Raw genomic sequence first — 27,640 nt, forward strand, 5'->3', positions numbered from 1 at the left:
GTGGCTTCTGAACCCAGGTCTGAGGGAGAAGAGGGCCTGAGCCCGGAGTGGGGAGGAGGAATGGCGGGGGGGGGGGGGGGGGGAGAGAGCGCTCTCCGTAAGGGTCGGGAGGTAAACCCTGACTGCCGCCAGCCACGGGCCGGCTCGCATTTCCCATTGTTTTTGCGGGTGCGCAGTTGGGATTACAGGTCGGTTGTGCAGGGGAGGAAACTGAGCTCAGAAAGAGTGTGCCTCCCAGGCCAAGGCTGCCTGACCGGCAACCCCCGGGATAAATGGTTGCACAGATAGTCACACTCCAGGCACTGGATGGACGGGGCGTGGGGTGGGGAAGAGCCAGGGAAGCTCAGACGAAGCATAGTTGGGGCCTGGGTGGCCGGGGATTTGGGGCCGGGACACCAAAGAGTCAGCCTTAGAGAGATTGGGGGGCTGGGCGGGGAGGACCACCTGGGCCGGCTAGCCAGCGCCTCCGTGGGAGGAGCCAGAGCAGCTGGTGTGCGTGTGGGAGGGGGTCTCTCGGCTCCCGGAGCAGGGAAGCCGCCCCTTCTGTTGGGATTTGAACTAGCCAATCAGCGTCCACCTTGCCCCCTTCTTCCCCCTCTTCTCCCCGCCCCTGCAGCTGGAGCGCTGAGCTCATCCCTGCAGGCTCAGGCTGGATGCCTTTGGCCACCACACTCCTCCCCACATGCTGGACTTGTTCTCAGTCACTTTGAGGGTTCTCAGAATTGTGGTGTCTCCTGGGGGGGCTTGATGGGCCCAGCTGGAGAGGGGACCTCAGAGCTGGGTATCCCTGGGGACTCTCTGACTTGCTCTGCCAGCTCCTTGCCCCCCTCCCCCGGGACTGGCATGGGGCCACCTCTTGGGGCCTCAGTTTCCCTTTCTGTTAAATATGGGGCTGAGAGCAGCCAAATCTATAGCGCTTTTGCAGTTCCAGTGGTTTTGTCGAGCAGGCAGGTTATTGGTGAGGCCGCCAGGAATAACTAACACCTTGGTATCCCTCCCCCCTGGCTCTCTCACTGTCTGTGGTCCTCACAGCCTGCAGGCCCCACAGAGCCTCAGTGGGAACATTCATAAGGAGGGCAGGGTGGTGGTGGTGCAAAGACCTGTTCTCCCACTTGCTTGGTGTGTGACCTTTGGAAAGCTGCTCCACACCCCTTGTGGAAAAGGGAGATTAAAACTAGATTCTACCTAGAGAGATTTTTGTGAGGATAAAATGAAATGGCTCAAGTAAAGAGAGTGCTGGCCACAAAATCTGGCACGGGGTGTTCACCCGGCAAAGGAGCAAATGTTGGTTGTGGTGTTACAGTTCAGGAGAAGGTCCTAGAAGGCACTAGTTAAGGGCAAGTGGCTGGGGCAAGGGCAGGGAAGGGAGGCCAGAATCTCAGCCTGCCTGTGTGGATAAGAATCCCCTGGAGGGCTTGTCCACAATGCAGATTCCCAGGCCCCACCTCCCATTCCCCCTCCCTGAGGATTCAGAGTGACAGTGACAGGGACACCCGTGAGCTGAGAGGCCTGATGAGAGGGGGGCCATGGCCTGGAGGCTGCTGGTTGCATTTGGCAGGAGCCAGGCCTTAGTGCTGTAAACAGTGACCTCATGGCTGAGTGCATTGTTTGTGCTTTGGGGATTTGCCCTGGTGTCTGGAAGCTGCAGCCGCTTCACCTCCCATAGTATCTCAGCTCCCGTACCCTGGGAGTAGTTGGGAGGATCGTAAAATGATGAAACGAGACAAGCAGGTGGGGCCCTGTGAGCATGTGACACCATGAACCCTCTGCTGGGCTTATTATTAATACTTTTAGTACTGATATTAACCTAATGTCTCTAGGCTTCGGGCCAACAACAGGGTCAGATTGAGAGCAGGACCCTAGAGTTGACCCACCTGATTTCAGACCTTGTTTCTGTAGCTTCCTAGCCACGTGCCCTTGGGCAAGTGACCTTTCCTTTCTGCACCTCAGAATGGGAATAATAAAGCCCTTCTGGAGGGATGAAAGGCATGTGGTGTCAGGAAGTGAGAGCCGATTCTGTAAGTCATCCCATGAGTGGCAAGAGCACCCAGGGCTACTGAGAGAGAGGAAGGGACGGGTGGAGGCCACCAGACTCCTGCCCTCCAGGCTACCATGCTCTTCCTCTACCAGGGGCAGAGGGTTCTGTGGGATCTGAAATTAAGGGCTCTTTTGTTCCCACTGCAATCCTGTAAGCTCCCTGGGGTTGGGCTTTCTTGACATAGCAACCCTTGGGGGTGGGGGACAAATGGGGAAGGTGATCCTATGGAGAATGGGGTGGAAGGAGCCTGGGGACTCATGGAAGGGATGAAATCAATAGAGTCATTTATGAACCCAAGAGGACCCAGGAATCCACGGATCATGACTTCTTGTGGGGGAGTGTTGGCTGCCAGGTTGAGGCCATGATAGGGATGGAGCAACCCCTCAGATGGAGAGGAGCTGGCCCCAAGTGGGAGCGCAGTTAGGAGAGAAGCCCTCACGTGAGTCAGGGACACAGCCCTCCCTGGACAGTGGGTGGGGTGGCTGGTTGAGGGGAGCATCCCCCTCGTCAAGTTAGGAGAGGTGCAGCTCCCCATATTTCAGGCATTCACTCCTTCACCTCCCTCTCTTTTCCCTTTTTGGAACCTTGGATTTGTTTGTTCTCCAGCCAGCATTTCCTGGGCACTAGCGTGTGCCAGACCATGTCCTACTGCTGGGACACAGGGAGGTGAAGGAGCCTAGGCATGGTCCGGGGCCTTCATCTCTGTGCCCCACCGCTCCTGCCCCCACAGCCTCAACAGGATGAATGAATAAGTGAATGAATGAATGGAGTATTGATCAGGGCAGGGACTTTCTGGGTGACTTAATAGCCCCAAACTGGAGATCACAGCCAAGAGCCTGGGGCTGAACACTTCCAGCAAAATCCCTGACCCCAAACTCGAGAGTGAGGCCCAGTCCAGTAAAACCAGTGCACAGAGGTGAAGCAGTGATCCTGGCAGTGCATTAAAAAGTTGTATTTCTTGATGTTCCAGCTACCAGCCCAGGGACTACATCATGTGTTCCTCACAGCGGCCCCTGGGAGTGGGCTGTCTCTACTCCACTTACCAGTGACCACACCGAGACTTCGAATGTGTCAATAAACTTGTTGTGGGTGTCCACACAGAGAGCGCTGGAGTCATATTCAGTCTAGCTCTCCCCACCTGCCAAGTCCTTGTTCTGCTATTGAGGGGTTTGTGGACGGGGGATAGATTCCGGCTGTCCTTGGTGATCCTCAGGGGCAGAGAGCGGCAGTGGGCAACTGACGGTGGGGGAGGCAGCGCCGAATTCCCTTTCTGGCCGTTGTTTTTCCTGGCCTGCTTCTCATACTGCCAGTGGGTCCATGCCGAGCTGGGCCTGGGCCCAGGCAGAGGGCAGAGCCAGGGAGGGCCCTCTTCCCTTCCGGCGTGGAGGAGGTGCCATGGCCATTTCCGAGACTGGCAGGCATGGGCTGTTGGGCTGTCTGCCCCCCACATACCTCTTGCTGGCAAAGCCCTTGGACCCCTCCAGAGCCGCTGACCACGTTGGCCTCTCGGGCAAATCCCAGGGGCTCCCCCCAGCTCGGCTCCCCCTGGCTAGGCATGACCCCGAGTCAGGCCACTTAGGCTGTGAGCCTCAGAGAGAATTGGGGTGAATGAATTTGGCACACGGTAGGTAGTCAACAAATGATAGTTGTGATTTACCAGCTCAGAAGGGCCTTCCGCATCCCCAGAAGCTCCCCTTTCCTGGCCTTTGACCCCCAGGGTGTCCTCGAGGAAATGGGGTGCTTTGCTGCAGAGCCCTGGCACCAGGTTTGATGTTTGCAGCTCTGTTAGTTCCTTTCTGTACGGATGACTTGGACACGTGCCCAGCCTTTGTCATTTAGAGCGTGTTCTATGGCCCAGACAATTGGGAACCAGCCTCATGGTCACACCATGACCTCCAGCAAGTCAAGCCCCTCTCTGAACTTTGGCATGACCATTCCCCCAGCACACACTGTGCTGGCCCAGGGCCCAAGTTTTTCGTGCCATAGCTGATTCGGTCCTCCTGCAGGGCCCATGAGGTTGCTGCTATTATTGCATCCATTTTGCAGTTAAGGAGACTGAGGCAGAGTGTGGAAATGGTTTGCCCAGGATCCCGTGCTGGTCACTGGCAGCAGCGGGATTCAGATGGCTCTGGGGCTGCCCATCTTGCTCTGGTTTCCACTCCAGCTGACTTCCCTCCCTTTAAAATGAGCTTCAGGCCCGGCCACAGGCTCTTGTGAGAATTGGAAACACCAACTGCGCTGGATAATTGAAAAGGCCTTGCAAAGAACAGGCAGGGCCTTTCCAGCTTCCTGGGGACTGAACCGTGATGTAGACATTGGGAACACGGGGTGCCTGGGTTTGGGTTTTGCTTCTGCTGTTTCCTGGCTGTGTGACCCCGTACCCTCTACCGACTTCTCTGTGCCTCGGTTTCTTCATCTGCTAAGTGAGGGTGGTGAGAAACACGGTCTGCTGGGGGGTTGCTCTGCAGCCAAGGCGGGGGGCAGGTGGGGTTCCCTGCTCCCATCACCCATCCTTGCTCAGGTCTCTAAGGACATCTCCGTGCGGCTGCATAAGGAGCTCGAGGCCGTGGAGCAGAAACGGGCGCGGCTGGAGGAGGAGAATGAGGAGCTTCGGCAGCGGCTCATCGAGACCGAGCTGGCCAAGCAGGTGCTGCAGGCGGAGCTGGAACGGCCGAGAGAGGTGAGGGCCCTTCTGTCCCAGGCAGGGCCAGGCTGGGGCGGGGGGGCGTGCGCCGGGGGCTCTGGACCTCTGTGTCTGCACGGTCATGTGTCCCTGGCAGAGCTGTCTTCGTCACGCGTTCATCCCCGCAGCACACATTCCCTGAGCACCACTGTGTACTCTGTGTGCCGACCCTGAGGACACAGTGGTGAGTGGAAGACACGGGTTCCTGTCCTCAAGGAGCCCATAGGCCAGTGAAGGAGACAGTCATCCACCACAGAACCGCAACCGTGGGAGGATTAACTAAGGAAGCATTCCGTGGTGCCCAGTGTGGGGTCGGGCCCTCTGCCTCAGTTTCCTCACGTACAGAACGGGACAGTGATGCCCTGAGTGTTGTGAGGACTAGCTGGGATAACTTGTGTGCACCTGCTTTAGGGGCTGCCATTTGGTGTGAAGGCGGCGCTGGGGCTGAGCCTCTGGCTAGCCTCTCGACACAGATTTTAGGACGTTAGTCACTTCCTGAATGTGGCCCCCAGGCACTAGCCTGTCTTTGCTCATGTGAGTTCTTCCACTTGCCTTCTGCTATGTGCTGGGCATGCAGCGTGTTAGGTACCATGCTAGACACTTTACCTCAACAATTTCCATAAAGGCCCAGTGAGGTTGTGATTATACCCGTTTTATGGATGAGGAAACAGCCCCTGAGAGAAGGAGGGATGTCCTCAAGGTCACACAGGGCCCAATGGGCTCTGCAGAATGCCTCTTGAAAGCCATCAGCCTAGGTGACCCCTAGGGACTGGAATCCTCCAGAATTCAGGGGTCTGTGTTCCAGACGGCCCCGGGTGGCTTCTGACCACAGAGGCACATCTGGACCTCAGCTCTCTGGCTGCTCACGAGGGTATCCTAAGATTGCACGTTGTTCTAGGGCATTCCTCACCTTCCCCGAGGGCAGGCATGCCAGTGTTCCAGGCCTGAGACACCACAGCCCTGAAGCCAGAACAGTCCTCCGGCTGCCCTTCCTCCTGGGCATGTTGGTGTGACGTGCCAACGGCTTCTCAGTGTAGAGACAGGGGACATTTGCTGCTAAGGGCTGCCGTGGGGCTCTGCTCTGCTCCAGGGCTGGGTGGGAGGCCCCCTCTCTCAGGCAGCCTCCTGCCCCTCTGTGGCCTGGCCTACAGCACAGGGGACTGTTGCCGCCCTTGATAGTGAAAAGGGGAGACATTTTCAGAGAGTGCCTTGAAGCTTAGCATATTTCGTTTTTATTCTTTAAAGATTATTCATTTGAGAGAGAGAGAGTGCATGAGCAGGGGGAGGGGCAGAAGGACAGGGAGAGAAGCAGACTCCTCACTGAGCACATGCAGAGCTCAATCTTAGGACCCTGAGATTATGACCCGAGCCCAAATTAAGAGTCAGACACTTAACTGACTGAGCCACCCAGGTGCCCCAACTCAGTGTGTTTCTATTGTAAAGAGAGGAAGCTGAGGCCCAGAGGGGGACAGCTTGCCTGACTTCACCCCCCCTTTCTTGGCAGAGATGTGGCTGAGATCCCGAAGCCGTGTCCCCTCTAAGTCTCCGTTTCTCCATCTGTGACATCGGGATAATAACAGTACCCAGCTCACGAGGTTGTTTATGACGAGCAATAAGATTGGGTAACCATAGAAGACTATGAAGAAGTTAAAAAGGATAAAGTAGTATGGCAATTCCTGAACAAATTAAACATGCAATTATTATATGAGCCAGGAGTTCCACTTTGGGATTTATGCCCCAAAGAATGGAAAGCAGGGACACGAACAGATATTTGTACTCCTCTGTTCCAAGCAGCATTATTCATAATAGGCAAAAGGTAGAGGCAACCCAAATATCCATCAGTGTATATATATATATATATATATACACACACACACAGTGGACTCTTGGTAAGCTTTGAGAAGGAATAAAATTCTGACACATGCTGCACCATGGATCAACCTTGAAGACATGATGCTAAGTGAAATAAGCCAGCCCCCAATGGACCAGTAGTATATAGTTCCACTTATAGGACATGCTTAGGGTAGTCCAAATTCACAGAGACAGAAAGCAGGGCAGAGGTAGCCAGGTGCTGGAGAGAGGAGGGAGTGGGGAATTGGTATTCAGTGGGCATAGAGTTTCAGTTTAGGATAATAAAAAAGTTCTAGAGATGAATAGTGGTTGCTTGACAAAGTGAATGCACCTAATGCCACTGAAATCTATACTTGAAAGTGACTAGAAAAGGTAAATTTCACGTTATGTATACTTTAGCACAGTTAAAAAAAAAGAATAAGGTAGATATATAAGTACTGATGCCGACAGATCTCTAATAGGAAAAGAAAGAGATACATACATATATATATACACACACACACACATATATATACATATGTATTGTGCAATCCCACTAATTATTTTGAAAAGGCATACAGAACAGACTGGTTTTGGGGCATGTATATGTGCAAATGTATAGGAAAGGTGTGGAGGAAAATCCACTGAACTGAGGAGTGAGAGATGGTGGGAATAGCCTGGGGGAAATGACTTTGCTTTGTATTCTTTTAATGAATGCTGTAGTTAGGTGGTTTTGGGTGGGGGGGATTATTTGTGAAATTTGAAAAGTAGTCAAGCATGTAAAGAGCCCTTTGTGGTGCCAGGCACACAGTAGGTGCTCAAGAAACACTAGTTCACTTCCCCTAGGAAGGCAATGTCAGCAAGGCAGGTCTGGCCCTCCCTGGCATGCCCCTTGGTGTCTCAGGATCGGGGCAAGGGGGTGTGGCCCTGTGTTTCTTTGCTGAGTGCCTTCTCCCCCTCCTCCTTCCTGACATAGTTTCCATGGAGATGAGGGTCCCTCAGCAGTTCTCCCAGAGCTGCCCGAGTCCCATCATCCAGATCTGCCTTTGCCATCCTGACAGGTTGCTGTGGCGATCCTGTCACCCAGCTGGGAACAGGAGCCCCTGGCCTGAGCTGATGTGGTTGCCATGGCGATCGCTCTTCACTGTAGAGAAGGGAGGGTGGCCAGCCCAGCTGCCCTCTGCCGTGGTACTGTTGCGCAGCTGGGCTGCAATTCAAGAATCGTAACACCAGCCTCCCCCTCGTCCAGTATCATTCCCCCGTTCTTGTGTTTTAGGCAGAAAGCCAACACGAGTGTTAACGTGATGTATTAGAATATAGCTGCTGAGTCTGAGTGCTGGCTCTGTACCAGGCACCACACCAAGCATTTTGTGTACCTCCTCGTGCTGTGAGACCAACAGCCTCCCAACATGCCTGGTGTTGTTATCCTCATTTTATAGGTGGTATGCTTCTCGACAGTATTTTAATTGTGATATAATTCATACCCTATTAAAGTCACCATGTTAAAATGTCAAATTTAATGGTTTTTAGTATATTCATAGTTTTGTATGTCCATCACCATGATCTAAATCTAGACTATTTCCATTGCCCCTGAAAGAAACCCCGTACCTGTTAGCAGTCACTCCCCACTCCCCCTGCCCTCCAGCCCCTGGCAACTGCTAATCTGCACTCTGTGGATTTGCCTATTCTGGACATTTCATACAAATGGAATCCTGCAATATGTGATTTTTTTGTGACTGGCTTCTTTCACACAGCATCAGGTTTTCAAGGTTCATCTATGTTGAAGCATGTGTCAGTACTCATTACTTTTTTTTTTCTTAATTTTTTGAAAAGATTTTATTTATTTGTCAGAGAGAGAGAGCGAGCGGCAGGGAGAGGGAGAAGCAGGCTCCCCAGGGAGCCCGATGTGGGACTTGATCCCAGGACCCTGGGACCGTGACCTGAGCTGAAGGCAAACAGTTAACCAACTGAGCCACCCAGGCAGCCTAGTGCTTCATTCCTTTTAATGGTCAAATAATAATCCATTGTATGGATAGACATTTTGTTTGTCCACTCATCAGTTGATGGACATTTGGGTTATTTCCACTGTCTGACTAGTCTGAGTGATGCTGCTGTGTACATTTGCATACAGGTTTTGTATGTTCATCTGTGTTCGGTTCTCTTGGGTGTATACCAAGGAGTGGACTGCTGTATAGAGATGGGACTGGGGAAAGACAAAGATGGGATTCTAACCCAGGACTCTCTGTCTATCTCCCAAAGTCACCCTGACTCTTAGGTGCTGCCCCTCCCTCCTCACCCTATCCAGGTACCTCCCTAGGGCCCTGCTGTGTTTTCAGAACCTCCAAAGGGGCTGCTCACGTCAGGGAGTGAGTCCCTCCGTCTCTGGCACGGGCTTCTTGTCCTGATTCCCGCTCCGATGGGGTAGGCAGGGTGCCGACCTTGGCATCAGATCACCCAGGTTCAAATCTTGGTTCTGCTGGTGGTGTCATCTGATGCAGCCGGGCTGTGGTTTGTGTGGTACAGGGGAAACTCGAATTTGGAGTCACATGGGCCTGAGTTTGAATGCTGGCCTTGCCGCTCACTTGCCAATGACTGTGCTGCTGGGCAAATCGTGTAACTGTTCCAGGGCTCAGTTTGTTCACTTATAAGACAGGAATACGAATCCCCGCTTCTCAGAGACAAGCAGGTGAAGTGCTTAGCAAGGCGTGGTCCGTGTCAAACTGCCGCTTGCCCGTGGAAGGAGCATTTACATCGCAAGTCATGCCTGCAGTTGTCAGTGTGTGCCCCAGTGACTTCTGATTTGGGGCTCACGTCTAAACCAGGCTTTGCTTCCTCCCCCCAGATGGTCTCCCCTTAGCCCGGAGCCACTCGGCTCTAGCTGCTTCAGCTGCTCTGGAGGAAGAATGCCTCAGTCTTTGAGATGCACCCCCATCCCAGGTCCCCTCTGGAGTAAATTTTGCACACACAGCATAGTCTGTGTTTTCAGTGAGACCCTTTCAAACATCCCCTCCATATTTGGTGAGAATCTGCCAGGCTGTTTTGGCAGCAGGTTCATTTTATTCCTTGAAGGTTGGTCTTTGTTTCCTGGCAGGACGGAAGCAGGGAAGGTGTTTGAGCGCAGGGGATCCCTGCAGAGCTGTGCTCAGGCAGCCTCTCTGTGTGGGCTGGATGTGCGGGGGACATGATCTACCAGTCTCCTAGGGAAGGACAAGGGAGGACATAGCTCCTGCTCCTACTAGGAGCCGTTAGACCAAGGATGCTTAGAGGCGCCACCCTGGCTGCTCAAAGGTGGCCTTGTGAGTTGCTGGTAGGTAGGGAAGCCCCTGATGTGTGCCAGGCCAAAGAATGTGCCCTTGGGGTCCGGCACTTAGCGACTGGCATTCTTGTTGGTGTCTGGGACTGCCTTGCCCTGCCCCTTCCTTCCCACTCTCCTGAGGCCTGGGGCCAGAACATCTGCCCCTGGGGGCTCCACCAAGGGGCTCTGACAGGCCCTGGCTCCCTGGAGGGGCACCGCAGCACCCCAGGCTGCCTGGCCAGCTGCTGTCCTGCAGAGGGGAGGAGGTCTTTGTGCTCTGTGAGCCTGCCTTGTTTTCCCTCCAGAGCTGAAGGGTAGTGTGGGAGCCCAAATGGCTTAGATGGGGGGGGCAGGGCAGGGCGGTCCCAGACACCAGCTAGAATGCCGGGGTTCAGTTCCAACCAGAAAAGGCTGGAGTTAACTCTGGTCCTGAAAGGGTTTGCTGCTCTGGCCCCTCTTCTCTGCCTGCTGCCCTCCCTTCCCAGGGAGGTTCATGGCACTCAGAGCTTCCTCTCTGCCGGTTGGAAAGGTGTCCAGTGACTTTTTTTTTTAAGATTTTTATTTATTTGAGAGAGCGAGAATGAGAGATAGCACATGAGACGGGGGAGGGTTGGAGGGAGAAGCAGACTCCCCGCTGAGTGGGGAGCCCGATGCGGGACTCGATCCCGGGACTCCAGGATCATGACCTGAGCCGAAGGCAGTCGCTTAACCGACTGAGCCACCCAGGCGCCCTCCAGTGACTTGTCTTGGGAAAGTATATTAAAAACATCTCACTATGATTTTCCCCCTCCACCCGACAGGTTATATATATATACTTAATAGAGGAAGACTGATAGAAAAAAAGTACAAGTAAGTGATAAAGAGGAAAAATTCACCTGTAATCCAGTTTTCAGAGGAATTTACTCTGAGTAATTATCAAATTATTATTTGGGAGGGGTGTATACTTCCAATACATTTTTCTATTTATATGCACACACATATTGAAATGTATAGGTCTATATGCATTTTTTTCCCCTAACAGAAGCTCAATGAAGCAAAAATATCACTACAAAAGCACATCAGTGCAGGCCCAGTCTACCACTAAGGATGCGTATATCAGACTCCAGGTGTATTGGTTTGTCTCGGGCAGGAAAACTGGGGACTTGGGTTCACTGTATTCCTTTTTGTGATTTTTTTTTTTTGAAGTGTAGTTGACACACAACGTGACATTGGTTTCACGTGTACGACATAGTGATTCAACAAGCCTATACATTGTGCTGTGCTCACCCTAAGTGTAGCTCCCATCTGTCTCCAGGCAACCCTATTATAATACCATCGACTGTATTCCTTATGCAGTACCTTTCATCCCTGAGACCTATTCATTCCATAACTGAAAGCCTAGGTGTCTCACTCCCCTTCCCCCAGTTGGCCGCCCTTCCCCCATTTTTGTGGTTTTGAAGTTTGAACAATGTGAATGTGTTATCCAAAAAATAACAGAAATAATAATCCTACATAAAAAAGAAGAGGGAAGCCTCTCTTAACCACCTCCCTCAATTCTGCTCCTGACTCAGCTTAACCCATGGTTAGCAAGTTGGTTTGTATCTTTTTAGGCCTTTCTCTGTGTTCACACAGCGTGTATTTCTCTATGTATTTTTAGAAAATAAAGATGGGATTATATTGTATCCATGGTTTCTGTAACATGTAGAATAATGTAGCATGAACACAAACTTTTTAAAAATGCTGGATGTTTGCGGTTTTCTTCTGCCTAAAGTGCTTATTATAAAAATCAAAGATCACAGAGTCAAGTAAACATAGGAAGGAAAGAAAGTCTAAAAGAGCCCCATCTATTTCAGTATTTTAAACACAGAGCCAAAGGTCGAGAAGGAGCTCCAGCTGGCTGTCAGCTGTGGTCACCCTCAGGTTGGGGAGGAGAATGGCTGGGGCGGGGGGGTGGGGGGCTTCTGATTTGTCAGCGTTGTGTAGATTTATAGTGAGAATATATTTTTGTATGTTATTTTTAGAAAATTTTGTAATGAAAAAAATTTTAAAGAAAAAGCTGGAGAACTATGTCCCACCCCAATCCCCAAAAATGTGGGGGAAGAAGTAGGCCAAGTGTAAGGTTGTTGTATTCCCGTTGTAAACAGCCTGATAATATATTCTTCAGACCTTCCCCAGCCTGTGTGCGTGCACACACACACACCCACACAGCCCCCTTATTTCTATAAAAATGGTAACATGCTCTACGGTTTTTTTTTTTTTAATAACAGCTTTATTGAGATATAATTCACATGCGATAAAATTTGTCTTTCTAAAGTATACAGTTCGGTGGTTTTGTAGAATATTCAGAGTTGTACAACCTTCACCACTTTCTCGGTCCAGGACATTTTCATCGCCCTAACAAGAAACCCCAAGCCCGTCAACAGTCACTCCCTAGCCACTCCGTGGCCTTGCCCAGCCCCTGGGCAACCACTAATCCACTTTCTGCCATTGTGCATTTGCCTATTACGGACATTTTATGTAAATGGTATCCTACATTGTGTGACCTTTTGTGACTGGCTTCTTTCACTTAGCATGAACATTTTCCAAGATACACACATGTGGTATCAAGTATGAGTACCTCATTTTTTTCGGTGGCTGAGCGATATTCCCTTGTGTGGATATACCACATTTTGTTTGTCCATTTATCAGTTGGTGGACATTTGGGTTGTGGGTTTTGTTGCGCGAGTTCCTTCTTTTCCTTACCAAGATGTCTCAGAGACTTCACCATGTCCGGAAATCTCACTCCCCTCCGTCCTTTGTCAAAAGGCTTTTTTTTTTTTTAAGATTTTATTTATTTATTTGAGAGAGAGAGAGAGTACATGAGGAGGGGAGGGTCAGAGGGAGAAGCAGACTCCCTGCTGAGCAGGGAGCCCGATGCGGGACTCGATGCGGGACTCGATCCCAGGACTCCAGGATCATGACCTGAGCCGAAGGCAGTTGCTTAACCAACTGAGCCACCCAGGTGCCCTGTAAAAAGACTTTATATGATTTCATTCCTTTATATGTGGTGGCTGGGACCTCTTAGTGCGCTGGCCTCCTTCCTGTCACCTCATTTCCTCCCTCCAGGGAGTCTGCAGTGCTTGAAGAGGCTGTGGTCACCTGGAGGCTCAATTTTGTAGGGAGAGGAAGGGGTTCACCCAGGATCATAAACTCAGTGTTGTGGGGTTGCCAGAGTTCAGCTCCCAGCTGAGGCCACCCTTCCCGCTCAGCTTGTGCTAAGCCGCCCTGGATCTGCAAGCCTGATCAGCTGTCCCTAGAGCCCCCACCTCACCACTCACTCCATGCCCAGGTATCCGTCTGAGCACCCCCTTCCCAGGCGCCATTTGTGGGAGGGGCTGTTTGTGGGGGGTACCTGTTTTGTGGCGTCACCCCATTTCCTACCTTCTCCTCCTCGATTTTGAAAGATCCCAGATCAACCCTTCTCAAATACTGGCTCCCCGCTCTTGGCACCCAGCATCTGAAATATCAGCCTCTGTCTTCCTGCCTCATTTGCATTTCAAAAGGTCTCTTTAGGATTTGATTGGGCTCCAAGATATACTTCAGACCCCAGCTGGAGTTCATTTCCCTGGCTCTCTGGTTCGAGCCTGGGCTGCGCAATAGAATCAACCTGGGAAGCTGTTTAAAAATACTGATACCTGGGACCGACCCTGGACCAATTATAGCAGAATCTCTGGGACCTGGAGGATCAGCATTTTTTTGTTTAACTTCCCCCAGGTGATTTTTGATGTGCGCCCGGGGTTGAGAACCACTGTGCTCCCTCCACTCTGGCCCTCATCAAGGAAGGCACATTTTCTCCTTCCCAAGTCTTGGGAACTATATCAAGAGCTTGGTCAAGAACTGGCCCCGGGTCAGCTATGAATTTGCTGTGGGACCTTTCTTCCCCACCTTCAGCAAAGTGGGGGCTTGGATTAGGTCGGTGGTTCTCACCTTCAGGGATGGGTATGAGAGGTGGGGGGTTAGGGAAGGATGTATTCGAACACCTGGGAGCATTCTCAAAAAATACTTGTTGAACTTGAAAAGTCAAAGGCAACCTAAGTGTGGTTTTATACATTAATATAAATCATCCCTCTCACGGGAAGGAGTGTTCAATAGACTCATGCATCTAACTGAATGACTTTTAAAATTTATTTTTAAAAATATATAAGGGGCGCCTGAGTGGCTCAGTCGGTTAAGCGTCTGCCTTCACCTCAGGTCACGATCCCAGGTCCTGGGATCGATCCCCATGTCAGACTCCCTGCTCAGGAGGGAGACTGCTTCTCACTCTGCCTCTGAGTGCTGCTCTCTCTGTCAAATAAATAAATAAAATCTTTGAAAAATTGATTTTATTTATTTATTAAAGCTTTTTTTTAAAGATTTTATTTATTTATTTGAGAGAGAGAATGAGATAGAGAGAGCATGAGAGGGGGGAGGGTCCGAGGGACAAGCAGACTCCCCGCTGAGCAGGGAGCCCGATGCGGGACTCGATCCCGGGACTCCAGGATCATGACCTGAGCCGAAGGCAGTCGCCCAACGAACTGAGCCACCCAGGCACCCGATTTTATTTATTTATTAGAGCAAAGGGGCAGAGGGAGAGGGAGAGAGAGAATCTCAAGCATACTCCCTGCTGAGCGTGTTGTGGTCCCGGGATGTGGGGGGAGCTCGATCCCATGACCTTGAGATCATGACCTGAGCTGAAATCAAGAGTCTGTCTCTTAACCAACCAAGCCACCCAGGCACCCCCTGAAGGACTTTTTTAAACATCAAGAAACTTTAGTAAAAATTATTTTAACATTTCCTCAAGTTCCCCTCCATAGGGCTTGTGCCATTTTGCTTTCTTCCCAGTGGTATAGGACTTTTCCTGCTTCTCCATAGCTTCACCAATAGAATGTATTGTCAGATGTTTGGATTTTTGCCAATCTGATAGGTGAGAAATGGTATCTGGGTGTAGTTTTAATTTGCATTTCTCCTTCTTGAATAGGGTTGAACATCATCCTATGGTTACAAACTATTTACCTTCCTTTTCCTGTCAACAGTTTTTCATATCTCTAGCACATTTTAATATAGGTTTGTTGGCCTTTTTGTTTTCTATTTTATGAAGCTCTTTATGTATTTAGGATATTAACCCTTTGTCAGTGCAATAAATTGCAAATTTTTCCCCCAGAATCATTTATACTTCTACTTTCTTAGGGTAGGGTACTTTTCCCCCATGTAGAATTTGCTTATCTAATTAAAAGTATCAATTTCTAAAAAAAAAATCAATTTCTTTCCTTATCAGTTCTGGATTTTTGAATTATGACTATTATAGCGTTGTTTTACATGAAAACTTACAATTTAAATTGTGAAAAATTGAGCAGTCCCTCCTGTGTAATTGTGATCTGTTTTACCCACATGCATTTTGTTTATTAGTATGCATTCCAAATTAAATGAGGACAGGATTTCCCCTGAAATGGAGATTTGCATGCTTATGGAAGAGTCCCCTTGGGAATAATGCCACCAAGGAGCCCCAGAGCATTCACACCAATGGCCTCAGCCCATCCCATGGGGAGCTCTGGAGCTGGGATGGCTGTTTTAGAGTTGTTCTGAGTTGAGGCAGGAGGCCATGGACCAGTCATTGCATGTGGGCTCCCTCCAGGGAGGGCATATGACCTGGAAGGAGGGGGCTGCCCTCAGCCCGTGGGATCATTTAGGTCTTAGTTGGGGGAACGAGTCCCCCAGTTCTGAGGAGGCAGGGATCTGGGTGGAGCACCACAGCATCCTCCCCAGGTACCCTGTCTGGCTTGGTCACTGCTCTGTCCTCTATGCCTAGCCGCACCTGGCACATAATAGGTACTCAGGAAATCTTTGGTGAATGAATGAAAGACACAGAAGAACAGAAACCCAGATTTCTGGGTCTTGGCCCAGGCCAACTGGATCATAACGTAGGGGTGGGAGGTGGGGGGGGAATCCTGGGCAGGTGTGATCAGAGTCCTCTCCTCCTGTGCTTCTGGCCCGCTGGGTATTCTTGAGGACCCCTCTGGCTCAGGGGTTGGTGCTGGTCAAAGCCTGGACGTGGCTGGGCTAGGCTGGGCAAGGAGGGGGCCCTTGGTGGAAGCCTAGGCACCTTGACTACTCTTTGATGCCCATCATCACCCTCATGAGCTTTCAGTTTTGTGTGTTTTTGTTTTTTAATTTCTAGCATTCCTTGAAGAAAAGAGGAACCCGCTCCCTGGGGAAGACAGACAAGAAGCCTTCGGTGCAGGTATTTCCCGGCAGCCCCCACGGCCCCCACAGGCAAGTTTGAATCTGAAGGGCGAGGCCTAACTCCCAACTGGCCTGGGAAGCCCACCCCTCCTCAGCCTCAACCCTGCCCTCCTCTTTTTCATTTTCTTGGCTTCAGTGCTCATTTCACTTCCCAAAACGATGCCCTGAGCCCATGGTTCTCACACTGGCAGATGGATAAAGTGGTATATACAGATGTAGCGCAGGTCAGTCATAGAGTACAGTTAACCTCTTGTGGTCCTGGATTGTCAGTGTGCCCGGCACTTTTCCTACATTATCTCATTGAATCTTCCCCGTGGCTCCATAAGGAAGGGAGTGTTATTGCCCCATTTTACAGATGAGGAAACTATAGTAGTAAGGGTAGCAGCAGTGGCAGCAGCAGTTGCCTGGCAGGATGTTGCCTACTCCAGGAAGCCCTCCAGAATTCCCCAGGCTGTGCGGTGCTCCAGCTTTGCTGCAATGTCAAGGAGGTCTCCCTCTCTGCTTCCCCTGCTCCTCGAGAGTCAGGCCCTTGTCTGGTTCATTCCTGTGTCCCCCAGCACGTAATTAGTGCTCCCCAAAATGCGGCGGCTAGTTCTGAGCCTCGCGTGGCTAACCTTCGTGGGTCCTGTCTGTCCCCGTGCCCATCGGGCTGCAGGAGGACAGCGCAGACCTGAAGTGCCAGCTGCACTTTGCAAAGGAGGAGTCAGCCCTCATGTGCAAGAAGCTCACCAAGCTCGCCAAGGAGAACGACAGCATGAAAGAGGAGCTGCTCAAGTACCGCTCGCTCTACGGCGATCTGGACAGCGCCCTGTCCGCCGAGGAGCTGGCTGATGCGCCCCACTCCCGGGAGACCGAGCTGAAGGTGCACCTGAAGCTGGTGGAGGAGGAAGCCAACCTGCTGAGCCGCCGCATCGTGGAGCTGGAGGTGGAAAACCGAGGCCTGCGGGCGGAGATGGACGACATGAAGGATCACGGTGGCGGCGGTGGCGCGGAGGCACGCCTGGCCTTCTCGGCGCTGGGGGGCGGCGAGTGCGGGGAAAGCCTGGCGGAGCTGCGGCGACACCTGCAGTTTGTGGAGGAGGAGGCCGAGCTGCTCCGGCGCTCCTCGGCAGAGCTGGAGGAGCAGAACAAGCTGCTGCTGACCGAGCTGGCCAAGTACCGCTCGGAGCACGAGCTGGACGTGACGCTGTCGGAGGACAGCTGCTCCGTGCTCAGCGAGCCCTCGCAGGAGGAGCTGACGGCCGCCAAGCTGCAGATCGGCGAGCTCAGCGGCAAGGTCAAGAAGCTGCAGTACGAGAACCGGGTGCTCCTCTCCAACCTCCAGCGCTGTGATCTCGCCTCCTGCCAGAGCACGCGGCCCATGCTGGAGACGGACGCCGAGGCCGGGGACTCTGCCCAGTGTGTGCCTGCGGCTCTTGGCGAGGCCCACGGCCCCCACGCTGCCCGGCTCTGCAGAGCCAGGGAGGCCGAGGCACTGCCTGGGCTGAGGGAGCAGGCTGCCCTGGTCAGCAAGGCCATCGATGTCCTGGTGGCCGACGCCAACGGCTTCTCGGCCGGCCTCCGCCTGTACCTGGACAATGAGTGTGCTGACTTTCGGCTGCATGAGGCCCCTGACAACAGCGAGGGTCCCAGGGACACCAAGCTCATCCATGCCATCCTGGTGCGGCTGAGCATGCTCCAGCAGGAGCTCAATGCCTTCACGCGGAAGGCGGACGCTGTGGTCGGAAACTCTGCCAAGGAGCAGCCAGAGCCCTTCCCGGCGCTGCCTGCCTTGGGCTCCCAGGGGCCCTCCAAGGAGATTCTTTTGGCCAAAGACCTTGGCTCAGACTTCCAGGTAAGATGTCCCAGTCACAGGCCTTGTTACCTTTCTTGTTAGAAACTTTTCACCAAATCATACACAGGACAGAGAAGCACACAGCCCACGAGTATACGGCTGAATGAGTTTTCCCGAGGGGAGCACGCTGGTGTCATCACCACCCAGAACATGACCATGTCATCATCACAGCATGCCCTTTGAAGTCTTTCTCTACATAGCCTCTCGTGGACTTGTTTTTCACTCAACTTGTTTTATGTGATACCTGCTGTTACCACGCAACTGATTTTTCTTGTGTAACGTGTCTAGTGGTTCATGCGCTTACACTGCTGTATGTATTGTTTGTATGCTTTTTGTGCTCGGTGCTGGAGCAAAACCAGACCTGATTCCTGCCCTCCGGGGAGGAAAGATGTTAATCAAAATATCAGGCCCCTGAATGTGAAATGACAAACGGATATGAGGGCTCTCAGGGAAGGGCACTTGGTTCTGTGAACAAGCAACTTGACCTCGTGTCTGGGTCAAGAAAGGCCTCTGATCTGAGCTGAGATCAGAAGGGTAGATGAGCAGGGAAAGAGTGTTGTAAGCAGAGGGAGCAGCCCATGAGAAGGCATCATAGCTGGAAGGAGCATGGCGTGCCAGCGGACAAAGGGAAGGAGGGTAGCTGGGTTGCAGGGAGCATCTTCATCCGGAGAACAATGGGAGGGGTCTTTCCTTGTGTGTACAGAGATTTAGCTCTTTCTTTTCGGCAACTACACAGTGTAGTTGTGCCGTAATTTCTTTAATCTGTGCCCTGCAGATCTGGCTTGATCTTGCTTTTTTAAGCAGGCAGACACCCCTCCCCCCCATGTTAAGTCTACCCCTTGGTTCTTCTTGAGGTAGGAATGAGCTGAGGCCACACATGTGGTAGGACCGTTGAGGCTGGCTCAGAAGGTTTGTGCACAAGACAGACATACACAGGATCAGGGTTTTCACTCACCACCTAGCTACTCATTCATCCTTTCGACAGAGACTCACTGAGTAGTTGTAGGCCCAGGTCTGGGCTGCAGAGCTGAATCCACTGAGGCCCCAGCCCTCAAGTGGGTGGTCAGAGCCTCTTTTAGAGCCCAGGGCCTGGGGTGGGGGCTGCTTCTGGCACCCCCTGGGCCCCTCCCCATAGTTACCTTTGGTCTCTTCTGCCTGTGCCTCTGGGTGCAGCCGCCTGACTTCAGGGATCTGCCGGAATGGGAGCCCAGGATACGAGAGCCCTTCCGCAGTGGTGACTTGGACTCCAAGCCCGACCCCGGCCGGAACTTCAGGGCTTACCGAGCCGAAGACAATGATTCCTACGCCTCTGAGGTGGGCCTAGGCCTGATTGAGCGAGGGGGAGGGCAGGAGGAGAATGGCTGGGGCCTCCCAGAGGCTGGGCAATCTGTGGAGAAGCTTAGCTGGTGATGATGTGGGTTTTGAGTATTCCATTTGGTTCCACGCTTCCTGGCAACGGGGACTAAAAGGGAGACAAGGAAGTTTGGGCCCTTTTCTTGGCCTGATTAAAAGGAAGCTTATAAACTCATTTGAAGAAATGGATTTTGTTTTGCTATACTAAATTTCACTGGGAATTCAATAATTTATGTCATTTAACGAAACCACTCATTTCTTTAGCAGGAGCGCAGCAATCTTTACAGTCAGGCTGATTGGGTTCAAATTGTGGAACTGCTATATACTGGCTGTGAGATTGTAGACAAGTCACTTGACCTCTCTGATCTCCATTTTCTCACCTTTACAATAAAGGTGATCCCTCAGAGGGCTGCTGAAAGGATTAAATGCATGAAAAGCCTTATTAAAGCCTGGTCCCTGTTGGGTGAGGAGGAAGATGACACATCTGAGGGCCTCAGGGGACCCACCAGTGTGGCTTTGTGGCCTTGGGCATGTTCCCATTCTCTGGCTGCATCTTCCCCATTTGTAACATGGGAGGATTCAAGAGGGTGGAGGCTGTAGAATTTCTAGGATTCCCTGGTCCTTGAGAATTCCTGGTGGTTCTGAGCCCCTCCCAAGCCTTTTGAGTCTCTCCCAGCACTTCCTAATGAACCTGAAGTAGGAAAAGGCTCCTGTGGATGGGATGGAGCCTCCCTGAGACTCCTGAGCCACAGAGAACCTTGTGTGTGCCCCAACTTAAGCAGCTTTTTCTTCTGAACATCCATGAGAAGGCAATTTTGTGGTTCCAGGAAGGCCAGTCTGCAAGTGCCCAGGGGAAGAAGCTCCCTGGAAGCTGATGGATCAAACTCTCTAAGTGGACTGAGCTTCCTAGCAGCCATGGCAAAAAGGGGAAAAACAAAACACAACATGAAATATTTAGTTCTCATTTTTTTAAAGATTTTATTTATTTATTTGAGAGAGAATGAAAGAGAGAGAGAGAAAGAGCACATGAGAGGGGGGAGGGTCAGAGGGAGAAGCAGACTCCCCGCTGAGCAGGGAGCCCGTGGGACTCGATCCTGGGACTCCAGGATCATGACCTGAGCGGAAGGCAGTCGCTTAACCAACTGAGCCACCCAGGCGCCCCTAGTTCTCATTTTCTGAGAAAAGGAGGTAGGCCAGCTCACCTGCATGCATTCAGTTATTATTTCATGCAGCCACTCTTTACTGAGCAGTTATAATTTGCCAGGTTCTGTGTTAGGCACCGAGTCCAAGGAGAACACCAGAGGTAGCTGGGAGTATCCAGCCCTGAAAGGATCTTTCATATAAAATAGGCATACAAGATATACCTTAAGTCAGAATGCCTTCCATTGCCAAGTTTACATGTTATTGGCTAGATAATTTTTTTTTTTTCACAGAGGGACATCTTGCTGTACTTGGGAAGGTTTGATGTAGGAGTGGCAGATGACATTTCTTTTTTTTTTTTTTCCTGTTTAACATGACAGCGTAAACATTTCCCTCTGTTACTAGAAATACTTAAAAAAATTTAAATTGAAGTATAACACACATAGAAAAGCACTTGTAAGTGGACAGCTCAAATGAGTTTTATAAACTGAACACTCCTATGTAATCAGCGAGCACATTAATAAACAGAGCCTGACCTGTCCCTGAAGCCTCCCTTCTGGTCCCTGTCCAGTCGTCATCCTGACTTCTAATAGAATAGGTTATTTTTCCCTGTTTAGCTACAAATACTTATAAACACAATTTCCCCTCAATACGTATAGAGGTTTACTGTCTTTTTCTTAAGACTTTATTATGTAGACCTTATAAGCAACAAATAACTACAGCAAAATCCCTAAGCAGCATTGCATAAAGATATAAAGAAGGAAGTCAAGATCACGAGCTTGTCAGTTAACCACTGTTCACATTTAAGTGTGTGTGTCCATGTCCCTTCTGTTTTTCTTTTGAGGTATATATCTTTCCTAATTTTTAATTGAAGTATAACATAATAATATACATGCAATAAAGGACACTATCCTTAAGTGTACAGTTGAATGGACTTTTATGTATGTATAGACCTGTTAACCACACCTATTAATCCCTTTATTTATCCAAGTTGTTTCTAAATTTTTGTAATTATAAACAATGAGACAACGAACATCTTCGTGAATCAAACTTAGCTTTCTCAGCATGTTATTTTCTTAAAAATGCATTTCAAAGAGAGAAATTACCAAGGTGAAATTATAATAGCTAAATTTGATGTGCACTATTTTGTTTAATTGTCATGACGACTCCCTGAAGTAGGGTCAGCCGCTGTGCCTCATTTGTATTCCAGGGACAGCTTGGACCCCACTTAACTCTCATCCTCTGACCACAGCTCCATCCCCCCTCTCCCCCCCCAACTCTCTCCCTCTGTGTCCCTCATCCCTATCCCAGATCAAGGAGCTGCAGTTGGTGCTGGCCGAGGCCCATGACAGCCTCCGGGGCCTGCAAGAGCAGCTCTCCCAGGAGCGGCAGCTACGGAGGGAGGAGGCCGAAAACTTCAACCAGAAAGTGGTCCAGGTGGGTGATGCCTGGTGCACCCTCCGCCCCCCCAACACCGGCTCCAACTTCTCTTCCCTGAACGGAAGGCAGAAACCTTAGGGCTCCACGGGTCTTCAGAAAGCAAGGGCACCGGGAAACTTGAGTCTTCTGGCCCTAGCCGTACTTGATTGTGCATTAGCTCTCCTGGGCTGGAGTCCTGGGCTTGTCATTGACTGCCTGTGTGAGCTCAGGCCAATCCTGTCTCCTCTCTGGGCCTCCTTTTCCCAACTATACAGGTGAAAACCTGTACAGAAAGGCCAGAGGTCTGGCTGCTAATCCAGGCTGGTAGTCCTGCTAATAGAAAGCATGTATTAAGCCCTTACTGTATGTCAGGGCTGTGCAATGCTCTTTTCACACATTATGTCCTTTAGTCCTTAGGATTTCCCCTGAGGTGTCCCCATTTTAAAGATGGGGAGACTGATGCCCAGGGAGCTGAAGCAGTTGGCCCAGGTTGCACCTTCAGGGCGAGATTCTAATCCCAGTCTCTGCTCTCTCAGTCATCACATCGCATTCCTTCCTCGGGATTTGTATCTTCTCTCTCCTGGCGTGCCCTTTGCCCTCGACATGGGTCACCCCTTCCCACCATCATTGCTCACCCTCCCAGGTTCCTTATCAGGTGTGAGAATTCCTGTGAAACTTTGGCAGCCAGTATGTGCTCATTATGTGATGTCATGGTTTTTATAATGAGGCAGAGCCGGATTCAAATCCCACTTCTCAATGATCCATAACTGTGATTGTTCCTTTTATGAATTTCTCTTCCCTGGAGTTTCTATCTCAACAGAATGAGCTGATACTGGTAGAGTCCCTGGCAGGGATCACCAAGAGGCACCTCCCGAGCTTTCGTCTCTGTCTTTTTCTGAGGCCTGGAACTGGAAAAGGTAGTGCTGGGAAGACAGCTGGGGGTGCTCACACTCTTGTCCCCCTCCCAGCTGAAAGAGGACCAGCAGAGGGCGCTCCTGAGGCGGGAGTTTGAGCTGCAGAGTCTGAGCCTCCAGCGGAGGCTGGAACAGAAATTCTGGAGCCAGGAGAAGAACATGCTGGTGCAGGAGTCCCAGCAGTTCAAGCACAACTTCCTGCTGCTCTTCATGAAGCTCAGGTGGTTCCTCAAGCGTTGGCGGCAGGGCAAGATTTTGCCCAGCGAGGGGGATGACTTCCTTGAGGTATGGTTCCCCTGGGGCTGGGACTAGGGCAGGGGTAGGGTGGGGAAGATTGGACTAGAGGGACACCCAAGTGGCATTGACCCAGTCCTGAGGCTCATCTCCAAGCCATCAACTTGCAGGCTTCCATCCCTGCATTCATTCACTCACTCAGCATCAGCTGGTTGAGAACCAGCTCTTTACTGGACGCTGTGGCAGGTGCTGGGGATACTGTGATGGAGACAGACTTGGTCACTCCCCAGAGAGAGCTGATAGGTCTTTAACACCTCTCTAATATTTGTTCATTTCCCTTCTTAATGAACCTGAGTCCTCAGCAGGCAACAGTATTTAGGTAAATTTAATAATCTAGTTTTGTCACTATTGCATTACATGCCAATATGGTACATATTCTTTTTTATTCTTTTAAGGTATACATTGCATAGAGTAAAGTGCACCCATCTTATGTGTACAGCTGATGAAGTTTTGTCATGTACACCTGTATAGTCCCTGCCCAGATCACAACAGAGCACATTTCCAGTGCCCCCAAAGGATCCCTGCTGTTCCAGTCAATATGCCCACCCCAGCTGTCAGCACTGTTCTGATTTCTTATACCATGGATTAATTTTGCCTATTCTAGAACTTCATATAAGTGCATGTAGTCTTTTGTGTCTGGCTTCTTTTGCTCAATATAATTTTTTGAGATTCATCCATGTTTTGCATATAAAAGTAGTCGTTGTTGCTGCTTTTTGGTGGCCCATATGGGGAACAACCCAGGACATACTTTTAATTGCTGTTTATTTTTGACTTATGAATATACCTCTTTTATTTTAATTAACTAATTAATTAATTTAAATAGGCTCCACACTGGGCCTACTTCAACATGGAGCCCAGTGCAGGGCTTGAACTCAACAACTCTGAGATCATGACCTGAGCTGAAATCAAGTATCAGACCCTTAACCCACAGAGCCATCCAGGCACCCCTCTTTTTTTTTTTATAGTGAGACTACTTAAGATCTACTCTCTTAGCAAATTTCAAGTATACAGTATTGCTAACTGTAGTCACCATGCTGTACATAGATCTCCAGAACTTATTCATCCTGCATAACTGAAACTTTGTACCCTTTGACCAGCATCGCCCCACCCCGACCCCCCTCCCCCACTTCCCTGCCCATGGCAACCACTGTTTGGCTTGCTGCTTGTACGAGTTTGGCTTTTTTTCCATTCCACATGTAAGTGAGATCTTGCAGTATTTGTCTTTCTGTGTCTGGCTTATTTCACTTATTTCACAACCACCCATTTGTCAAAACTGGCAGGATTTTCTTCTTTTTTTTATGGCTGAATAATATTCTATTGTATATATACAGCACATTTTCTTTATCCATTCATTTGTGAACACTTAGGTCGTTTCCATATCTTGGCTATCGTGAATAATGCTGCAAAGAACATGAGCCTGCAGATAGCTCCTTGAGATCCAGATTTCATTTCCTTTGGATAGGTACCCAGAAGTGGGATTGCTGGTTCATATGGTAGTTTTATTTTTAATATTTTGGGGAACCACCATATTGATTTGTTTCTTTTTAACCACTATTTTGATTTCACCTGAAGCCCAGTTGTGGCTGCTAAGTTGGATGTTCCCCTACACCCTCCAAAGTGAATTGGAGGCCACATAGCCTATATTTTAAGGAAGTTTGTCTCAGGCAAATCCTCCATATTTGGTATAAATCTTTCTAGCTATTTCCATGTACTGGAGTAACAAAGAGAAACAGAAACTTAATTTGGAAGAAAAAAGTAAGCATAGAAAATTAAATAATATATGTGCCTATAATTCATAGAAATACATTTACTGAAGTAGACATAATTGATAAGATATAAACATAACCAGGGTGCCTGGGTGGCTCAGTTGGTTAAGTGTCTGCTTTCAGCTCAGGTCATGATCTCGGGGTCCTGGGATCGAGCCCCATGTCAGGCTCCCTGCTCATTGGGGAGTCTGCTTGTCCCTCTCCCTCTGCCCCTCCCCATCCCCACTCATGCTCTCTCTCTCTCTCTCTCTCTGTCTCTCAAATAAATAAAATCTTTAGGGGCACCTGGGTGACTCAGTCATTAAGCATCTGCCTTCGGCTCAGGTCATGATCATAGGGTCCTGGGATCGAGGCCCGCGTCAGGCTCCCTGCTCCGCGGGAAGCCTGCTTCTCCCTCTCCCGCTCCCCCTGCTTGTGGTCCCTCTCTTGCTGTGTCTTTCTTTGTCAAATAAATAAATAAAGTCTTTAAAAAAAAATAAAATCTTTAAAAAAAAGATACCAACATAACCACATACATTGTCAAAATAGATATATATATGTATATAAATATGATATAAGCAAATACATATAACTATATAAATAATAAACTTGAGGGCAACCCCCTCGGGTCTCCTCCCTCCTTGGGAGCTTTGTATTATCACTTTGCTATCGCTCAATAAACCTTGCTTTGCTGCCAAAAAAAATAAAAAATAAATAAAATAAAATAAACTTGATATACATTCATACTCTCAAAGAATATGTGTCCATACCTGCAGAATTATATGTGTGAAATGATATTATACATGTGAATGATAAAAATCCCTCAGACATTGAGTATGGTGTTCTAGGTACGTTTTAAATACTTTAGGTGAATTACTGCATTTCATCTTTACAAATATGCTATGATATGCAGATAGCTGTTATTCCCATTCTACTGCAGACAAAGGTCTTTGATTCCCTGCCTCAGTTCTGAAATCCAGAAGCTCTGAGAGCTGTGTTTGGTTGTATCTAACTCAGTTGGAAAAGATTGGCCTGACATTCATTTGGCAGCAAAACCTTTATTTATCCCATTTCATGTTAATATTCATATGTTTGTAGGGGAAATGTGAGTGTGCTAGAGCATGAGTGTTATACCAGGCCCTGCTGGGGCAGTGGTACAATATACAGTGTAGGTACCACATTGTCTTTCTTTTTTTTTTTTTTTTTAAATATTTTTTTTATTTATTTGACAGAGAGGGAACACAAGCAGGGAGAGTGGGAGAGGGAGAAGCAGGCTTCCCATGGAGCAGGGAGCCTGATGCAGGGCTCGATCCCAGGACCCTGGGATCATGATGTGAGCCGAAGGCAGACGCTTAACGACTGAGCCACCCAGGCACCCCCCACATTGTCTTTCTAAATCCCTATGCATTCTGAATTCCGAGCACACCTGGCCCCAAGGGTTTTGGAGAAAGAATTGTGCACCTGTGCCTACAGACAACCATAGTCTATATGTTTAGATACTCGTGACCAGAGACAGAATTGGGATGTTTATTCAGGCAGGCCCTGCCCTGCACCCTCCACCCCATACTTCCCAGCCTCGGTGCCTGTGCTGACATTAGAAACCCTTCTTCATTTGGTTTCTAGAACATCACACTGTCTTGGGTTTCCTTCCACCTCACTGGTTGCTCTTTCTTGATCTCCTTGGCTGGACCCTCCTTTTCTCCCTGCCCTCTCTTAATATCAGAGTCCCCGAGTTTCAGCCCTTGGGCTACGTCTCTCCCTTAACTCCACCTGCTCCCTTGAGGAGCTTGTCCAGGTACATGGCTTAAATGGCCTTTCTTGCACATTGTGATGCTGTCCAGACTCTATCTAGAGGCTGACCCAGCCGCTCTGCCCTCCCTGCCGGCTGAGCCACCATCACTTCTTGCTTGGATTTTCACTGCAGGTTTCTTACCTGGCCTCCCGGCTCTGCTCTTGCACCTTTCCACCAAGCATCTTGCATTCGGAAGGGTACAAGGAGGTACCCCAGACGGCATATATTGCACATGGATGGCATCCCCCCGAGTTTTGTGATAGGGGCTTCTGTTGCTGCCCAGTAAGCTCAGCAGCTGCAGTGATCTCGTGAAACTGCATGTCAGGTGGGCGTCCCTCCTGGCTCCCATTTCACCCAGAGCAGAAGCCGAAGTCCCTACAAGTCCCGGGCCTGGGCGGCCAGCCTTGTTCCCCGTACCTCTCTCACTTTCTCCCTGGCTCTCCTGCTTCCCTCACACAGACATGTTCCCACCTCAGGACCTTGGCATTTGCTGTGCCCTTTACCCAGAATTCTCGACCTGCAGATGTTCACATGGCTTATTCTCTTAGCTCTTTCAGGACTTGGCCCAAATACCGTATCTCTCTGAGGCCCTCCTTGACTACCCACACGCAGCACACCCCAGCTACTTGGCTTGCTCTTGTTCCCCCGGGGCTCTTTACTGTGTGACATTCTAGACACTTAATGCCATTTCATACATTTCACTTATTTGTTTGTTTTCCTGCTACTGGAATGGTAGCTAATGGGGACAAAGGTTTTTGTCTGTCTTGTTCACTGGGATGTCTCCAGCTCCAGAAACAGGGCCCGGTGCATGGTAGGTTTTCAGTAACTCTTTGTTGAGTGAATGATGAATCAGTGCCCCAGTCAGAAGCTAGCTTCCTTCTGCTTCATTCCCAGCCTGAACTAGTACCCTGGTTTCCTTGGCTGGCTCTGGACTTCTAAGCAGAATCCATCAGCAGCAAAGCCCCTCCTAGGAGGGTTCCCTCTGTCCACCCCAACCTTTGGTTGCCTTTTCTATAATTATGGGGGTGCCCATGGCCCTTTTATTCCACCCACAGGGTCTACCTGT

At 50.0% G+C, this 27,640-nt stretch overlaps 1 protein-coding gene across 5 annotated transcripts in view; it reads left to right on the forward strand.

Annotated features, from left to right (window-relative positions):
- The window catches only part of MTCL2 (microtubule crosslinking factor 2), a 68,626-nt gene that overhangs the window by 21,722 nt on the left and 19,264 nt on the right, over positions 1–27,640 (forward strand). For 4 of the 5 annotated variants that reach the window (XR_012374709.1, XM_073880464.1, XM_073880466.1 and 1 more), the window contains exons 3-8: positions 4,560–4,718; positions 16,019–16,081; positions 16,739–17,917; positions 19,091–19,231; positions 21,722–21,847; positions 22,798–23,028. Coding sequence is in view for 4 of the 5 variants with exons in the window: in XM_073880464.1 (XP_073736565.1) it covers positions 4,560–4,718; positions 16,019–16,081; positions 16,739–17,917; positions 19,091–19,231; positions 21,722–21,847; positions 22,798–23,028 (1,899 nt within the window). In the remaining variant the exon portion in view is untranslated. The remainder of the gene's footprint in view (positions 1–4,559; positions 4,719–16,018; positions 16,082–16,738; positions 17,918–19,090; positions 19,232–21,721; positions 21,848–22,797; positions 23,029–27,640) is intronic. The other variant, XM_073880465.1, reaches the window with a different exon arrangement.

The sequence above is a fragment of the Callorhinus ursinus genome, unplaced genomic scaffold (assembly GCF_003265705.2).
Source record: "Callorhinus ursinus isolate GAN/ISIS: 27379988/994484 unplaced genomic scaffold, GSC_fseal_2.0 scaffold38, whole genome shotgun sequence".
NCBI classification, from domain to species: domain Eukaryota; kingdom Metazoa; phylum Chordata; class Mammalia; order Carnivora; family Otariidae; genus Callorhinus; species Callorhinus ursinus.